Consider the following 17,028-nt stretch of genomic DNA (forward strand, 5'->3'; position numbering starts at 1 on the left):
CCAGTAATCTATGGGAGTCCTGATTGTTTGACATAATCCCAGCATTCAGGGTTGGCAGTTATTTTCATTCTACCCATCTTGTGTGTATATAGTGGTATTGAAATTTGGTTTGAATTTGCCTCTGCCTGATAACTAATGATGTTGAGCGCTTTTTGTGTACTTAATCCATTTGTGCATCTTCTTTAGTGAAGTATCTGTTGAAGTCTTTTGTCTGTTTTTTGTCTTATTAGTCAGTTGTTCACAACCACCCCTCATTATCATTTTAATGTCTGTAGCATCTCCAGTGATATATGCCCACTTCTATTTATTATACTGGTCATTTGTGCAAGAATAGTTATATAGTTTCTCTCTTTTCCTAGATATGTCTTGCTGGAGGTTTAACAGTCTTATCAAAGAATCAACTTTTGGCTTTGGTGATTTTATTTATTTTATTGTTCCTTGATTTCCTTTTTCATTTTTATTACTTTGTCCTAATTATTCAGGATTTAATTGATTCTTCTTTTGCTAGATTCATCAGATAGAAATGTAAACTTTTTCTTTTAGAATTTTCTTTCTTTTGCATAAAGGCATTTAAAGCTACAAATCTCCCCTGTTAGGGCTACTTTACGTTAATTTCATTTTTTCACTGTACTGGACTTAAATTATCATTCTAATTAAAGTATTTTCCAATTTCCCTTCTCAATTTTTCTTTTATTCATGATTTATTTAGTTGTGTGATGTTTGATTTCCAATTTGGGGGAATGTGAGCTTCTTACATTCTTTTTTTTTTAACTTTAGAATACGGATTTTATAACTTTGAAGGGAAGTAAATCAGTAGTGCACCCCCTTAATGTTTCTTTGTTCTAATTATTTATACGTGACAGTAGAATTCATTTTAACATATCATACATAAATGGTATGTAACTTCTCATTGATTTCAAGCTCAATATTTTCACAGTGAGTACACATCTTGTTTGGTTTTGGTCCTTAGAAATTTATTTAAACTTACATTATGACTCATTTTATGTTTTACTTGGTGTCTATTCCACATATACTTAATTGAAAACTTTTTCTGTTGGTCAGTTCTACAAATTTATATTGAGCAAAATTAATATTGTTGATCAATGCTTCTATATTCTGACTTTTTTCTATAAATTCTATCAGTTCCTCAAGAAGTATTGAAATTGCTCGAAGTATTGAAACTTTCAACCTGTGTTGTGAGTTTATCTGTTTCTTTTAGTGCTATCAATTCTTAATCTAAGTGTGTAAGAACTTTGTAACTAGTAGTTAACATATATAGGAATTTGCATATTCTTTTTCCATTGAACATTTTATAATTATGAAATTTCCCTCATAATTTTTAATATTCTTCACCATGAAGTCCACCTTACCTGAATTAGTCCAGCCACACCATCTTTGTTAGGTTTTGTATTTCCATTGTGTATATTTTCCATCCTTTGATTTCCATCCTTCCTTGTGTCTTTTTGATTAAAATGTGTTTCTTGTAAATAATGTGTAATTGAGTCTTGTCTTTTTCTTATGGTCCACAACACTGCTTTCTATTTAATCTTTTAGTCTGTTAACACTTATTATAATTTTGGTATGTTTCAATATAAATATTCCATTTGGTGCTTGAGTTCCATTTATCCCACATTCTCCATTTTCCTCTATTCCTCTTTGCTAGCATTTTGGAGGTGAACCAAAAATACTTTTTCATTTTATCCTTTTTGTATTATTTTTAACAAATTTTCAAGAGCAAAATGTGCATCTTTATCTCTGTTACTTTCAAAGCATATTCTATTAATTCACCAATAAGGTAAAACAGCATTATTTTCCTAATTATCCCATTCACAATATTTCTCTTTATTTTATCATATATTTTATTCTATATGTGCTATAAACCACCTTGTTAGATTTGTATTATTTTTACTATAATAGTCTGTGGTTTTTGATGTGATGTCTATATACATGCACACATGGTATTTAATTTGTTTTTTTATTTCTTCCTGAAAATGGGAATTCCATATGGCGTAATTTTCCTTCTGTTTAAATAATTTTTGTATGCATTTCTTATAATGCATATCTGCTGGAGAAATATTCTCTCTTCTTGTTTTTTCCTGAACATTTTTTTCATTTTACCTTCATCTTTGAATAATGTTTTTTTTTTTTCTGGGCATGTAATTCAGTTTTGACAAATTTTATTTTTCTTGCAGCATTTTAAAGATGAGATGTCCCAGCTGGCACATACCTGTAATTCCAGCAACTTGGAACGTTGAGGCAGGAGGTTTGCAAGTTCATGGCCAGTCTCAGCAACTTAGCCAGATAGGCCCTAAGCAACTTAATGAGACCCTGCCTCAAAATAAAAAAATAAAAGGGCTGGGGATGTAGCTCAGTGGTAGAGCACCCGTGGGTTCAGTCCCCATCACTGGGGAGAAAAGGATGAGATGTTCTGTTGTCTTCTATTCTTCATCCTTTCATTGATAAGTTATATACCTCTCATTATTGTTCCACGTTATGTAGTATTTCTTTTGTCTCTGGAAGCCTTCCAGGTTCTCTCTTTACCTTTGTATTTTTACAGTTTTCCTATAACATACCTGCCTCGTATTCTTTGAGGCTCTTGGATATGTAAGACGTTGTCTCTTACAAATTTTGAAAAATTCTTGGTTATTATCCCCTTGCATATTATTACTGCTACCCAATTCTCTTTCTTGGGAGACTGTAATTACTTATATGCTAGATGATTTGCTATTGTCCCACAGATATCACTGTTCTACATTTCTACTGTTTTATTTTGCTTTGTTGCATTTTGTTGCACTTTCTTTTAGACTATCCCAGAAACAATTCCTTTCTCTTCTGTACCAAGTCAACCTATTAGCCCTTCAAAGGACTCATCTCTGATATTCTACATTTCATTTCTAGTTTTTCCATTTTGCTCTCTTTATGGTTTCATATCAGTGATGAAATTATAAACCCATTCATGCATGTTATTCACCTTTTCCACCAAACCTTTTAAAAAATTATCTTAGTTATTTTATTTTTTCCCAATATTGGGGGTTGGACCCAGGGACACTTTATCACTGAGCTATATTCCCAGCCCTTATCTTAATTATTTTTAAGCCCCTCTTTGATAATTCCTTGATTTGGCCATCTCTGGGTCTGGTTGAGATGTTTTCATTTTTTCTTCATTCTGTGTAAGTATTTTTTCTTGTTGTTTATCTACTTTCTGTTTGAACACAGCTTGTTATTTGTAAAAGAACAGAAACTGAGGTAAATTATGTCAGTATTCCAAAATGGAAATTGTTTTCTCTATTAGGTCACTCATATTTTGTTTGGGATCAATTTACTGTTAGATTGAGATGGATCTGAGCTTTGTTGTTGCTTTAGTTACATTCAGTTCACCACAGGCTGCATATTATTTTGGAGAAAGATCACAATCTTATCTTTAATGGGGCTTTAGAACTGAGTACCTGGATAGTTTTTCTCTGTTCTCTTTCCTTAACCTCATACATCTGCCGAACCCTAGTTAGAGGGGATTTTCTTTCTTCTGTCTCTTGCCTCTCATTAGCAGTAGAGGACTACTAGGTGCTATTCAGTGTACTGTGCACCTAGAATATGGTGGCTCTCAGCTTTCCTCATCCTTCCCCAATTTAGATAACCATTGTTTCCTCCTTATAGTAAAGCCTAGGATGTAGGAGCATTCTGACTCATACTTTCTGAGTTTCATTTACCATATTATCTTAGACTTATGCTTGAGTATCATTATTATAAAATATAACTCAATATAATGTTAATAAAATGTACACCAACCACACAACATTCTCATTCTATAGCTGTTTTAAGTAAACTAAGCAATAAATTTAAATAGGACCTGGATAAACCCAATCCTCAATTTGGATGTCAGGGTTTGTTTATGATAAATTTTAAATGAAAAGTCTTTGAATATTCGAGAGACTGTGGCTCAAGTAATGGAGTCTTTGGAAATGGGAGAAGGGAAAAATTTTGTCTGTCTATCCATGTTAAATGCTAAATAGGGGATATACTCCACTCTGAATCTTTGAAGAACCTGGAGTTCAAACCCATAAAGCCAAAACAGCAAAGCGGCAAAAAATGTATCAGCTTAGAGTTGAATATAAGCAAATAAGTCATTCCATGATGGATTATGGTTCATAAAAGACTTTGATTTAATATAAATGTGTTCATATTTTGCTGCATATAAGGATCCTCAGCAGAGTAGAAATTCACACATTTTTCTTCAGCTTTTGCTAACTGTGGCTTTGGAAGGGATAATATAATATTAAAATGCTTGGTGAGTAAAAGTCACTGTTAAAATACAAGTTTCCCCATCTGTCTTCTTTTTCATATTTAGCATTATGACCTCATTGAACTTGGGAGATATTTTGACACAAAATTGAAATAAAAAGTTATATGATAGTAATATTCCATGGGAAAACATTAAAATCACAGAATTTACGTATTTTTCCAACCCTTCATTGTTCATTATAATGCCTTTTGGAACATTCTTTTGTGTTAGTATTTTGTGGACAGTATTTACAATCATCCAGTTTAAAGAGAAGGAAATGTTAATCATTAGCTTACTTCCACACTGACTACTCTTTTTTAGTAGATCAAAAAATATATTTGTATCATTGATATCCTGTGCACTTCAAGGGTAAATCTAGAAAAACTGTTCCCCTATAGAATTAAATAGGGCAAGTTTGTTCCATAATTATTTCCCCCATGCATCTCATTGTATTTCATCATGTAAAAAGTAATGTGATAATGGGCTTTAGTCAGAATGTTATTTTGTTCACTTAAAATTCATTCTTAGGAAGGTTGAATGAATTTGAATTTCATATGATAGCTTTCTTTATGTGCTTCAGTAACTTTCTTCCTTTATATATGAGAAAATCTCGTTGGCAAAAACTCCCCAGGGCCCAGGGGCAGGGGCTAGACAGGCAGTATGGAGCTTCTGTGAAAGCTGTTGCTTTCTGTCCCTCATTAATAGGGGGTGTGTAGCATATTTGGTGTAGAATGTTGTTGTTGCAGTAATCTAACTCTCCCTGAAATTTGACACTGAATAAAATTTGCCTTCATTTTCTACTATGATGCCTCTGAGTTTATAACAAATGGATCTCTTTCCTGCCAAGACCCAATTTGGTAGAGTGAGTGGACAGAACACAGATTGTAGACACAGACTCTAGCACTCCTCTGTAATGTTTGGTAAGTTACTTAGTCTTTTTTCCTAACCAATGTATGATACCTGTACTTATTTATGGTATATAATATAATAATTATATATATACACACATACATATATATGTACATATATACATATACATACATATAAGGGCACATATGTAGGTGTGTGTGTGTGTGTGTGTGTGTGTATTCACCTTCTCTTCATTCCTTCTTCCCCTTTCCTTCCTAGTCTCTATTGACCTCTATTCTGCTCTCTACTTCTTGGAAATCAACTCTTTTGTCTTCCACAAATGAGTGAAAACATTCAGCATTTGTCTTTCTGTGCCTATCTTATTTCATATAATGTCCTCTAGTTCCATTTATGCTACTGGAAATGACAGTACTTAACCCTATTTGTGATGAAATAATATTCCATTGTGTATATATCTTACTTTTTCAAATATATTCATCTATTGATGGATATCTCAATTGATTCCATATTTTGGCTATTGTGAATAGCACTACAATAAACCTGTGTTTTAGTCAGCTTTTTATCACTGCGATCAAAATTCCTGACAAGAACAACTTAGAGAAGGAAAAGTTTATTTGGGCTCAAGGTATCAGAGGTTCTATTCATGGTTGGCCCAAGTAAAGTGCTCTGGACCTGAGGTGAGGTAGAACATCATGGCAGATGGGTGTGTCTGAGGAAAGCTGCTTGGCTCATGGCAGCCAGAAAGGGGAACAATGACAAGATATATAATCCCCAAGGGCACACCCCCAGTAACCTACTTCCTCCAACCTCACCCTGCCTTCCTACAATAGTCCTTTCAAATTATTAATCTGTCAAATGTATTAATTCACTGATGAAGTTATAACTCTCATAATTGAATCATTTCACGTCTGACTATTCCTGCATTGCCTAACACATGAGCTTTTCAGGAAGATTAAAGATCCAACCATAACAACATGGAAATGCAGGTTTCTCTTTGACATGCTGATTTCATTCCCTTTGAATATATACCCAGTAGTGGGATTGCTGTATCATATGGTATTTCTATTTTCAGTTTTTTGAGGAATCTCCGTACTACTGTTTTCCATAATGGTTGTACTAATTTACATTCTCTTCAACAGTGTGTGAGGGTTCCCCTTTCTCTAGATCTTCAAAAACATAGGGAAAACACTTCAAGCCACTTATTCTTTCTGAGTATCACTTTTGTATCTATAAAATTTTAAACATGATACCTACCTTTAGAAAGTAGCATAAGTATGAAAGATAAACAATTTGGTACTGAGCTTGGCATTTGGTTAGGCACTTCCAAATAAAAGCTATTATGATGGCAGCAAAGCAAAATATTAAAAACAAGGACTCCAGAGGCAGTCTATTTGGGTCCAAATCCTGACTCTAATGTTTCCTAACTGCTTCTCAGGCAAGCTGCTTAACCTCCCTGTGCCTCAATTTTATCATCCCAAAATTAGGTGGTCATTACTAGTATCCACCTCATCAGTAGGATTAGATTAATCAGTGTATCAAAGGACCACTGTTTGATACATAGAATAAATGGGCTTATATATTCTTGTTATTCTTATTACTTGTTATTGCTACATGTCCTTTTTATTCCCCTCCATTTCAGAAAGCCCAGATCATGGCAAGCTGAGGAGATGGAAGACCACTGGAGGTCTCAACTATCATTCTCTTTAGTTGATCTATAGTAAATAGGATATTCTGACTGCTTTTTTCAAGACATGTATGCAAATAAAGCTAACTCTCATAAAAACATAGTATCTGTCAATAAGAAAAATTATAAAATAAGTAACTATGATTTCTTGAGTATGTATAACATATCAAGTATATGCTAACCCTTTACAAATATTAACCATTTAATTCTCACAATTAACCTAGAAAGGTAGAGTAGATGCTGTAGTTATTGTCACTTTTCAGTAGAAAAAATTGAGGAACAGAGAGATTAAATAGCATTTGAAATTCATATATCTAACATGCTACTGAACCAAGATTTCCACCCTACAAAACCCATACTCCTAACCACTCTGCCATATATTTCACTATATTGTTTCCTAGCTACAAAACCCATACTCCTAACCACTCTGCCATATATTTCACTATATTGTGCACTAAGTGGAGAGCTTACCCTGGGGCTTCAGAATTCCTGTGCTTCATGACTTTTTCAGTTAGATGGAGCAACTAAATATGGTTATGTGATTAACTCCCATAACCATTGTCTTTCTGATTAGGGGCAGACTGATTAATTTCAAAGAGGTTTCATGTTCCTCATGTTCCTAGGCCTTGGAGGTCATATAATTTTTATCTGTCATTTTACATACATAAAACAGAAGCCCAGTGTGTAGATAGAGCTTTCCTAAAGTTTCAAAACTAGGTAAAAGGAGAACTGATACTTAAACTCCAAAGGCTTGTTTCTATCCTTCCACCAAACCTATTAGTTTGAAAAGTAGAAATCATGATGCACCTTGACTACACCTAAATACTGCTTCTAATTATTATGTAAAAATCCATGCCAAGGCTGGGTGTGGTAGCCCATGACTATAACCCTAGTGGCTCCTGAGGCTGAGGCAAGAAATGTCAAACTTCCTGAGCACATAAAAGTAACCATTGATGGAAACACTTGCCAAATATCTTTAGTTAGGAAAGAAGCCATTGTATTATCAATACTCTTTGCCTTAAATGGCATCTCTTTACTGAAGTCATAAACACCCTCTGCAGCTAGCTCTTCAGAAGAGATAAAGACTTGAAATTCATAATGTGTGGTGCTGGCAGTCTTAATTCTGAGAAATCTCATGGTACTTCTTAAGAGAAGTAAGTATACAGTTTCTAATTCAGTATAACATGAAGAAACTATTCTTAACTTGTTTTGACATGCTGCACTGATTGTTAGATCCAGGGAGTTGCAATCTCTGGTTATAGCCATAACATGGGCTTCACTAGTCTTGGCTTACTTCTTTTCTATTAGCAGTGAAAACAGGTGTGCATTTTATCCAAACACCTACTGGTATGATATTATATGTATACTCAAAATGGTCCCCTTAACTTGGGAAATTATATTATTGGGAAAAAAATGAATGAATGGAATTTATAGACCTCATTTTAAACACATCTTTTCCAACCCCATAATATCCCATTACTTGTTTCCTCATAAGTCAACTTAAGTAGAAACTGTGTTCGCACTACATGGCCTCTGAAGTGGTTTCCAGATTAAGATAAGAAATCAAACAGCTTGGTGAGGTGGTGCATGCCTGTAATCCCAGTGCCTCAGGCAGCTGAGGCAGGAGGATCTTGAGTTCAAAACCAGCCTCAGGAACAGTGAGGCGCTGAGCAACTCAGTGAGACCCTGTCTGTAAATGAAATGCAAAATAGGGCTGGGGATGTGCTCAGTGGTTAAGTGCCCCTGGGTTCAATCCCTGGTACTACCCCCCCAGAAAAAGAAACCAATCACAGTTTATAAAACATATTGAACTATTACTCATAAAATAGATCAATTGGAGCAAACCATGATGTTTAAGACAAATGAACCTCAAAAAATTATTAATAAACTTTAAATGCTTTGAATAAGTTAAGATTTATACAAAAATTATAAAGAGAGTGCATGTACTTTTCATGTGGTTTTCCCTAAATTTAACATCTTACATACCATGGTACCCTTGTTAAAACTAAGAAATCAACACTGGTACAACTAAGCCACAGACTTTATTTGGATTTCATCAGGTTTTCCACTAATACCCTTGTCCTGTTCTAGGATTCAATCCAGGATTACACTTTGTATTTAGTCGTCACGTCTCTTCAGCCTCCTCTGGTCTGTGACAGTTTTTCATATTTTGTTTTTTTAGCTCAGACTATTTTAACAGTGACTCAACATGGCTCATGTGTTATAAAGATAAGACCACTCACTGACTGTTCCAGCAACCCACCTATACTTTACAGATTTTGACCTGAATTGGTAGGAGCCACACTTAGAAACTTCTGCCCTTAAACTACAGTCTGACCAACTCTAGCCTCTAAGAACCTATGCCCACTCTTTGATAACTTCTCCCTTTGGAGCTGTTACTGATCCTCTGTCAAGGGGTACTTTCTCTTGCTTAGCATATTTCACATACATATAGCATTATATGACCAACAGATTTCTCTAGTGTTCTTTGTGTAGGGGCTGTGACAAATTGATCCATGATAATGTGATTCAATCATCCACTAAATTCAAGAATTCCTTCTGCAATATGGGATAAACATTGGCACAGGTTTGTATCACACTTGTATCACCCTCATATCACCCTCAAGCCCCTCGGTGAATATTTTCAGTGACAGCATGTTGATTACCTCCCAAGACAAGTCTGTGATGCCTACTTAGGACAGCCTTTATTGTTAAAATGAATTCATTAAAAATGAATTCTGATCTGTTCCTTTGTAGCTTCTCTTCACTGGTTTTATTTCTATCCTCCAGAGAATCAAGATATTACATGGAAAGTAAGCTGCAAAATATAGTCCTACCCTGTGGTGTGGAAGGAGTTGGACACACTCAGGGGGTCTTAGCCTCATCCACATAGTATTGTTTGTTGGGTGTCTCATTTTGGACATATAATTCAATCTCTCAGCATCTTCATTTCCTTAACTTGTTTTTTTTTTTTTTTTTTTTAATGAAGGCTTACCTGATAGGATTGTTGTGAAAATTAAATGGCATAGCACATATTGAAGCATCTAGCACACTAACAGTTACAGAGAAGACTCTTAAGAAATGATAGTTACCTTTTGGTCAGGATGATCAAATCCAGAATACCCAGATGAACTGGACCATTTATGTTGCATTGTATTATTCTTTGTTCTTCCTGATAGCAGTGAATTCTTTCCCTTCTTGCTAACTAATTTCTTGAAAGATGAAATCCTATTTTTTTTTCTGTCAAACTTTTCTCCCTTGAGGTTTAATTAAGCTGTTACTGAACAGAACTGAAGTGTTAAATAACCTCAGAGGATCAGTTCCTAACATTTATGAATCCTATATATCACCAACTGGTGAGATTAGTCATGGCAGTGGATGGGAGTGTTTGGCAAGGATTAGAAAATACCCCTGCTAATCAAAAGAATGTGCAGATTAGGCCTTGGCTCATGGCATTGATCTAAATCTCCATGGGAACACCAGGGTTAGCAGTATACATGTGAAGAAGTGATTTCAAAACTGTAAGGGATGATAGAAATCACTGCAGTGAACATAGAGGAAAACAAACCCTGAAAAGAAAATTCTTCCCACTTCCTGAAGAAGGTCACAGAACTTTCTATAAACTTGGTGGCATCTTTACCTTCCCTGAGCCTCTGTTACTGGTATGTCAATTGGCAATGAAAATAAATAAATAGAAAACAAGCAGAAAATAGTAGGAAAAGGCTAGAACTAACCCAGAAAATATATAATCCATCCATTTGACCGAATAACTATGAATTAGGATTTTTTTGTGTAGCAGTGTATAGCAGGATTGTCCGTGTTAGTATACTAGTTCCAACATTCATTAGTTGTGTGACCTTAGGCAAAATTTTTAATATCACTGTGCCTCACCTTTCACATCTATGAACTAGGAATAGGAATAGTTCCTACTTTACAGAGTTGTTGCAAGACTTGAATAAGTTAACATATGTATTTACAATAGTTCTCAACCTAGTGTAAATGCTTGGAAAATGTTAGTTGCTATTATTATTATTACCATTCCTTATCATCATCATCATTATTATTATTCCTGCTAGTTGGTCATGATTCTGAAATGTAGACTACCTTTCAATTTTTATACCCTGTGAAGAAACTACAGGGCAAGAAAGGTTACATTTTCCATTTTCTAATTTTGTTTGTGCTAGAAAAGAGCCTTGGAAATGTCAGCACTGGAGAGGTTTTGTAGGTATTATCATTTTCAATTTCAGTGCAACACTTAGGAAAATGGTAACTGTGAGTCTTGTTGAGGCATAGGATCTAAGTAAAGCCACATTATTGTTTAAACTCTCATCAAAATCTAGGAGCAGATGGATATCTCTAAAATGCTGTGTGATCAAAAGTGAATTAGTTTACCACAGAAACACAGTCACCTCTTTTATAATGTATGTGTAGCTCTACAAAACAAACCCAGGCCTCTGCCATCTTATGGACCAATTTTCTTTGTGGTCTCAGTTCATTTCACCTTGCCTTTTTTGGTTATGTTTCTAGTCCAAGCAGGATAATTGCAGTAATTGATGTTTGGATCCAATTTTCAGTGCTCACATTTGATGGGAAATTATTCAAATCATAGTTGTTTGGGCTACATGCTTTGTGAGGCCAAAATTGTTACTGATTTTTTTTTGAATGTCAACAAAATTTCTGCCCATTATCACTTAGTGGCTAACAAACTTTTGGAGGCAGCCTAATGGGGCTGAAAAGGAATGACCTGAGGAGTCAGAAGCTTTTGAGTTTACAACCTTCCTGACGACCTCTCCTGATTCCAATGTCCTTTTCTTTGTGTTTCAGTTTGTCTTTCTTTTTATAAGCCACTGCTTTTCTTCTTTGGAATGAGGTATGGCCTACACTGATTGATAAATTAGTAGTATGATGTTAGACAAACCATGACCGCTTTACTTTTGTTTCTTGGCAAATATTTATTTAAAAAAATGAATGAATTATTTGCTCAAACATTTTACAGCTATTAAGGATGATGACTGTAAAACCTATGTGGCATTGTGAATACATTATAATGTTAATTTTTTCCAATCAATATCAGTATATTTAGTTTTTAAATTTTGTTTGATTTTTAATTGGTAAAACATAGTTATACATAAAAGTGGAATTTATTGTGATATGTTCATGCATGTACATGACATAGTTTGATAAATTTAATTCTGCCATTTCCCCCCTTTCTAATTCTTACCCCCTTATTACTCTTCCTCTATTGCATTGTGCTCCCTTCTATTTTCATGAGATCTGTCTCCCTTTTTTAATTCCTTATTTCTCTCTAGTTTCCACATATTTGACCTTTGACTTTCTGAGTCTCTATCTTACTTTACTCAGCATGATGTTCTTCAGTTCCACCCATTTACCAGCAAATGACATAATTTCATTCTTCTTCATAGCTGAGTGAAACTCCATTGTGTTTTATACTGCATTTTCTTTATCCAGTTGTCTATAGAGGGGCACCTAGGCTGGTTCCATGACTAGGCTATTGTGAATTGTGCTGAGATAGCAGCATAACATTGATGTGCCTGTATCACTATAGTATCTTGATTTTAGTTCTTTTGGGTAAATTCAAAGTAGTGGGATAACTGAGTCATATGGTGGATCCATTCATAATAATTTGAGAAATCTCCATTCTATAAATCATGACCTCTAGATTGAAAAGTAGAGCCAGTTGAAACCTACCCTGACTACCTCACTAGTCCTCATGCAGAGTAAATAAGACAATTGTTTAAACAGGTTTAATCAAGTGTATTTTAATATCAGAATATGGCTAAAATATGGACCTGTACAAGTACTAACTTGATTTCACTTTTCTTCATAAAAGGAGTCATTATAGTTCAATGCCTGAGCATTCCTTCTGTTTGTACTTTAAACATGTCCTAAATTTTATCCTATATGCTCTGATATGTATTGCACATGAATCTAGTTCATCTACATGGATCTGTCCTCATTTCATTGCTTCAGATGCCTCCTGCCTTCTTTCCCAAGGGACAAAGGGAGAGTTAGCAAATTCATTTATGTATGAAACTGTCATTTACTTAACTCACTCTGTCTACATATGGGGATACAGAAGTGTGATTCCAATCCCTGTCTTATGAAGCTTATGGCTAAGTAGGGAATGGCAGACAAGGAGACAAATTAATAGTTGTCATAGTAGCAACTATATGTAAAGGGAGTATGGAACAGAGAAGAGGAAACAGTGACTTCACATGGGAGTTGTTGGGGAAGTTTTCCTAGAGGAGGTAATACCTGAGAATACTTGTGAAGGCTTTTCTGGATGGGATGGAATCAAAATTTTAAGAGTATAGCAGTTGGAATGGTTAAAAGATAGGAGAGATATGTTTGGGGAAAGGAAGTACTTTGATATGTCTGAAATACACTGTGTCAGACAAAGAGTGGCAGGAAGCAATTGTGACAAATCTGGGGGCAGAGAATAGTGAGTTTGAATGTGATGAAGAGCCACTGGAGACTTGTTAAGAGGGAATACCATGATCAATTTGGTAGGTTAGAATTGTAGCAGTGAGCAGAATAGTTTGATCACAGGCAAGAGAGGAGGCAGAGAAACCCATTAGGAGGCTATGATGATATTCAGGCAAAAAAATGAAATTGGAATGGGTAAAGTGTTAACAATGGGAATTTAGGAGAGATATTAAGGAGCTAGAACCTGCAATACCCAGTTACCCCATGGATACAGGGTAGGAGGAAAAGGAAGCACTTGGGAAAGTGCCCAGGTTTCTGGCTTGGTTGAAATAATGGATACAATCAGACAGGAGTAACATACAAGAGACAGTGTTAATCACCAGTGTGTGAGATGAGTTCAATTTGGGCTTGTCAAATTTTAGGTCCTGTGGGGCATTGGTGAAACTATCCATTACATAGTACCATCTGAACTAGTGGAGAACATTGAAGTCATCACAGTATAAATAGTAGTTCTTTTCTACACTATGCATGTGGTTTGGCCCTATCATATTTCAAGAGTTGGCAAACTATCTCCTTTTAGAAGTCTTCCCTCACTTTCCAATCTCTGTTTCTTCCATATTACTCTTGAACAGCATTCTGTCCTTGTATTTGATAGTAATGATCACCATTCATAACTACATATTTATGTTATTATCTTCCTCTTCATTAGAATGTAATTTCCATGTGAGTGGGATCGCCACTGCCTTTTTCATTTCCAAATACCTGCATGATGACCTGACACATAGTAGATGCTAAAAGAGCATTCATTGAATGGATACATGAAATCAATGGAGCAAATCCCTAGAAAGAAAACATTAAGGGAGAAAATTAGAGACTATAGGACAAAATCCTAAAGAATTCAAATGGTCTGGAAAAGGAGGTAGAGAAAGATTAGTAGAATAAAGTATGAAGAAACAAAGAAGCCATTGGAAGCTAAATGGCCATCAAAAGTAGTAGAAGCCAGGCTTAAATTGAGGCCACAGCCCTAATACAGAGTCCTGAGTTTCTTGCATAAAACCAGGAACCAAAAAGACCTGTCCACTTAATGATGAATCAGGACCCAAGGCCTAGGAGTACAGAATATTAGTGGGCTGAGATTATAAGACATTTGAACTCACATCTGAATTTCAAAGCTATTCTGAGAAATTCAAAGAAAAACTGATCTGGAACAAGTGAAAAATGTTGGTAGACAATAAATACAAAACTATAGAGACAGATAACTCTTCTACTCTGGGTTCAACTCTTCTGCTGAAGGTATGCCTGTGGTCTAATTTACAGAACAAGCAAGGAGACAAACCACATCAGGGCAAGTCAGCTGTGATAAAACTGCAGAGTGGTATTACAGAAATAAGGCAATATGAAAAAGAGACTTTAACGTAAGTATCTGAAAAATGTTCAATGGGACAAAGGAAGGAGTAGAATACATAGGGTAAGCACAGGACATTGTGAAAAATAACAGACATATTGATAATGACCAATGAGAAATTATGAAATATATGTATAATATACATATATATAATTTTATGTTATATATAAAATATAGTGCATGATACACAATATGGTATGAGTAAATACCAATAAAATGAAGCAAAATCAAATAATAGACTAGATCCAGCTAAAGAGGGGAATGAGGAAGTGTCCATGTTTTGCAAAGAAAGATAAAGAGATGGAACTAGAAAAGAGAAGTAGGAATCATGATGGACAGAATTAAGTGGAAAAAACACTTAATAGAAGTTTCAGAAGAAGAAGAGCAAGGTTTAAAGAGATGTAATAACTGAAGGGATGGTGGCTAAATTTCCAGAATTAAATATAAACAAACAATTGAAGGACTAAAATCAAAGAGGAATGCAATGAGTAGGGAGATTTACAAATATGTTTTCAGTATATGGTAATACCAACCAAACCCTAGTTGTACCTCTCCAGTAGGAACACCAAAATCTACATAGAGGAACTGCTAGGAATAGATAATAAAACTAGAATGAATGGTGAGTATAAAGAAAGGCAGAAGGGATTATCGGTCAACAATTTTTTTTTTTTGTAAAAATCTTAACTATGAAGGATAAGAAGGATTGTGCACATCTAATATGTTAATTCATGCTACATCAGTAGCAAAAACAACTCAGCAACCTCATATGTACACTTACATGCAAATATACCCACAGAGCCAGCAGCATGAACTGGCAGGAGACTTTTTTTATTTTTTACTAGAGCATTGTAATTGTACATAGTATTTGGGTTGATTTTGACAAGATCATACATGCAAGGAATTTTTTTATTTTTAGTTGTAGATGGACACAATACCTTAATTTTTATTTAAATATTTTTATGTGGTGCTGAGGATCAAACCTAGTGCCTCACATGTGCTAGGCAATCACTCTACCACTGAGCTACAATCCCAGCCCCATACAAGGAATTTTATTTCAGTCCACATTTCCTCCTTTCCTCCCCTGTCCTCCCTCCCCCATTGTCCCTCCTCTACTCTACTAAACTTCCTTTCTTCCACATATACATAAAGGTGATATTTCTTCAAATTGAAGGAGTGTTTGAAGCTATCCCTTCCCCTGAAGTCCATTCTGTCATTTCAAATATCACCATTAGTGGTGCTTTTCTGTAGTTTAATATTAACTCCATAAAAATCCCTGTTGGATTGAGCCAATCTGGGGGTACAGGTGTGATGAAGACATGTTAGTACCCATTAACCTGGCACTGATGGGAGTATCTGATGAACAAGCTTTCCATTGGAAGACAGTGATACAGGAAGGGACCATGTTAAAGAAGGAGAATAACTGAGAAAACATGGAACCTAAACCTTTTTCCTGGAAGAGCAGGTTCCTGTGGGGCCTCATAAAGACAGTGGGCATTGGAAGCAGCCATCTTGCTCTTGCCGCGTGCTGGTGTTGGAGGATACTCCCTGCTTCAGATTTACCAACAGCATGAATCAAGAAAAGTTAGCCAAACTTCAGGCTCAGGTCCGGATAGGGGGCAAGGGCACAGCTCGTAGAAAGAAGAAGGTGGTACATAAAACAGCTACATCTGATGACAAAAAGCTTCAGAGTTCTCTAAAAAAACTTGCTGTGAATAATATAGCTGGTATTGAAGAGGTGAACATGATTAAAGATGATGGGACAGTTATTCATTTCAACAATCCCAAAGTCCAAGCTTCCCTGTCTGCTATTACCTTCGCAATTACTGGTCTTGCAGAAGCCAAACCAATCACAGAAATGCTTCCTGGAATATTAAGTCATCTTGGTGCCGACAGCTTAACAAGTCTTAGAAAGTTAGTTGAACAATTCCCACGGCAAGTGTTAGACAGGAAAGCACCAAAACCAGAAGACATTGATGAAGAGGATGACGATATTGCAGATCTCGTAGAAAATTTTGATGAAGCATCAAAGAATGAAGCTAACTAAAATTTTGTTTTTGGTATTTTGAAGCTGGCATGGACTAGATTTAACAAATCAGCTATGTGGTTCCAAAGTTTTACAGACATGGAGAACATCACCTATTACTAGTTCAGTAATATAAATATTTTGTATATTAATAATGCTATTTGTTCAGCATTTTTTGGTCATTTGATTTTGCATTTTGCATTTCTTCCCAGGATCTATTCATTTGGTCAAAATATGAAGTATTGGTGCAGTTTGAGGGTGTTTTGTTTTTGATGGGTATTTTGATGTATATGTATGCATGTGAGTATGTGTGTATACAG

At 35.3% G+C, this 17,028-nt stretch overlaps 2 protein-coding genes across 6 annotated transcripts in view; both read left to right on the plus strand.

Annotated features, from left to right (window-relative positions):
* Window positions 1–17,028, plus strand: part of FGF13 (fibroblast growth factor 13) — a 497,312-nt gene that overhangs the window by 400,200 nt on the left and 80,084 nt on the right. The gene's annotated exons all lie outside the window — the stretch shown is intronic.
* LOC306650601 (transcription factor BTF3 homolog 4-like) lies at window positions 16,039–16,964 on the plus strand. Its single transcript, XM_079122661.1, has one exon. It carries the CDS (start codon window positions 16,253–16,255, stop codon window positions 16,727–16,729), a length of 477 nt encoding a protein of 158 aa, XP_078978787.1. The 5' UTR covers window positions 16,039–16,252; the 3' UTR covers window positions 16,730–16,964.

The sequence above is a fragment of the Sciurus vulgaris genome (genome assembly GCF_902686455.1).
Source record: "Sciurus vulgaris genome assembly, chromosome: X".
In the NCBI taxonomy this organism is placed as follows: Eukaryota; Metazoa; Chordata; class Mammalia; order Rodentia; family Sciuridae; genus Sciurus; species Sciurus vulgaris.

Excerpts from the sequence above, each read along its gene's own strand:
- LOC306650601 (XM_079122661.1), top strand. The coding sequence starts at position 16,253 with ATGAATCAAGAAAAGTTAGCCAAACTTCAGGCTCAGGTCCGGATAGGG.